Source organism: Pecten maximus, chromosome 15 (assembly GCF_902652985.1).
Source record: "Pecten maximus chromosome 15, xPecMax1.1, whole genome shotgun sequence".
Classification (NCBI taxonomy): domain Eukaryota; kingdom Metazoa; phylum Mollusca; class Bivalvia; order Pectinida; family Pectinidae; genus Pecten; species Pecten maximus.
In genome coordinates this window covers 22,100,896-22,103,163 of record NC_047029.1, presented here as the reverse complement: position 1 = coordinate 22,103,163, position 2,268 = coordinate 22,100,896, and the positions used below count along the sequence as shown (strand labels likewise).

Sequence of the window (2,268 nt, the reverse complement as noted above, 5' to 3'; positions counted from 1 at the left end):
TTTTGGATACATTAATATTACATGGACCTATTTTAAGTACAGAAAACCCTCCCTCCCTTACTATACTGAATCACAGTTTTATTTTACGACGGAAAAGATCCTCCATTTCGCCATGGCTGCGATCATCCTTTTGCTTTTTAATAACAATTATGATTGAATGCTTGTGTAACATGTTTTAACGTTACTTCTTCTGAAGTGCTTATACTTGATGTATTTTTCTCATTTCGTAATCATGGTCAAGGTAGGAGAAATCAATGAATCCGTGTTTCTGATTCATTAGTGAGAATATAACCGTTGCCCGTTGGAAAATAACTTAACGTACAACCATGCATTTCAGATATATAACTGCTGCTACAATTTATTGTATAATATTAACAACACACAATGATTAAAAACATGTTTGACATTTGATTCATCAGTAAAAGAAAGCGTCTCCGCTATCTCACTTCGAAGGGTCTTTACAGTCTGCTGCTGATGTTACGTTATCGTTATTGTGTCCTATTACTACAATTTATCGAAGTTTTTGATGACTGTTCTTGTGTATATTACTACATAAGCAATATAATGTTGACATGGAAATAACACATTTGTACCAGATTTTTTTTCCGTGAAGAACTTCACCGAGAAATCAATGCTTTCCCGTTCAGTAGAGATATCTTTCTATATATGACTTTATATACTGTGCATTTCACTCGTGTACATGTTACTGAACACTTTATTCACTGTTTATATCCGATAACTAATACAAGGATCGTAGACAAAGAAACCACAAAAAGGAACACTCAGAAACATACAAGATCAATCGTTGACGTCACATCGGCCCACGTGATGTTACCAATCGAACTTTCGAGTTCCGGTACGGGAGACGCAATTTCCTGCTGGGACCCGATTCTATTGAGCGTAACTATTTCCATATCATTACACGTTTGGATCTTTCTAGATTTGCGGTATTGGGACTTCCTGAAGAATCTCACGACACACTTTGCACATCCCGGCATTTCACGGGAATTGTCACGGTGATGTAGACGTAGTTCTAAGGCCGTTATTATAACAATAGTCGTTCCGATGCTTAAAAGTAGCAGAAGGTATGTTGACAGTAACGACATTGTCGCGGTTTCCGGAAGGAATGAGCTGACGATTGTAAGGAAGACCGCAAATGCAAGATACACAGTAACGGAATACCCCATCTTTTCCCCGCTCTCTATCGGAATGATGAACGTACAGACAGACAGAATCGACAGCATCATTATCGGCAATACTATGTTTATCATGGTGTAATCGGGGTTTCTCTTAATCGTAATCGAAAATGAGATAACAGATTCATAATCCGCAGACAGGAAGGCCGTGGCAGATGTACTCAACACATCCCATTGTCCATTTTCATGATATTCGTCCATCAATATGGCATCAGATTTCAATATAACCTGAACTTCATCGAAGTCACTAGTCCACATTCTAAATATGATGTCGCATATTTGTTTGTCGAAAGGAAAGTATTTTATATCAACTGCACATTTTGTTTCAAATACTTCGAATGGAAACCATCCGACATAACCGTCATCACCCACCTAATGCCAAAATAAAGTCGCTACCCAACTGCTTCAGTTGCGTGAAACCATTCTGAAGGGCGATGTCCGGTATCCATATGTCGGACTGTGGTACTTGAAATTTGTCTACACCATTAAACATGTTAGGATCCCATTCCAAGAAGGCATCATACCAAGATATTGAAAGATACGCGGTTGTGGTCAATTTTTCCTGCACTTCGTTCAAGCTTGTAATTCCTAAAAGGAAGAGATCGACAAACACGAAACACTGGCTCATCCTGATTTTCCACTGGTCTTATTTTCTTATTGTAGCCTTTATGGTTAAACAGATATTTGTGAACTTCATTAGTGTCATTGTAGGAAAATGATACCACAAATATTGGTAATAAGGCAAAGCCTACTAAAAACACGTATACCGATATCCCAGTCTTCATGTCTTCGCATTACAAGGTGATTGGTGCTGTTGAGTTATCAAATAAAACCGAGGAATAGAATATCACAACGGCTAAATTTCCATATTGTCAGTGCTTTAGTTTATATACCAAGCGGCACTTCTAGACGTCGTTATGCCTGAACTACCTTTAATGACTATATTAAATATTTACGTAAATAAATGGTCATATACAATATTCTCCATCACAAATTCCAGAAGTATTGTAGTTACGACCGAAGGGTATAGAAATAGCCTATGGCTGACCAGCATGCCTATGAATGTAACATC

The 2,268-nt window shown here is 37.8% G+C and overlaps 1 protein-coding gene across 1 annotated transcript; it reads right to left on the bottom strand.

Moving 5' to 3' along the window:
• Positions 1-356: 356 nt before the first annotated feature.
• LOC117343970 (neuronal acetylcholine receptor subunit beta-2-like) lies at positions 357-2,057 on the bottom strand. The gene is given in 2 exon segments (XM_033906543.1): positions 357-1,580; positions 1,582-2,057. Coding segments are annotated over 2 exon segments (1,041 nt in total). The 5' UTR covers positions 1,825-2,057; the 3' UTR covers positions 357-782.
• Positions 2,058-2,268: the final 211 nt, after the last annotated feature.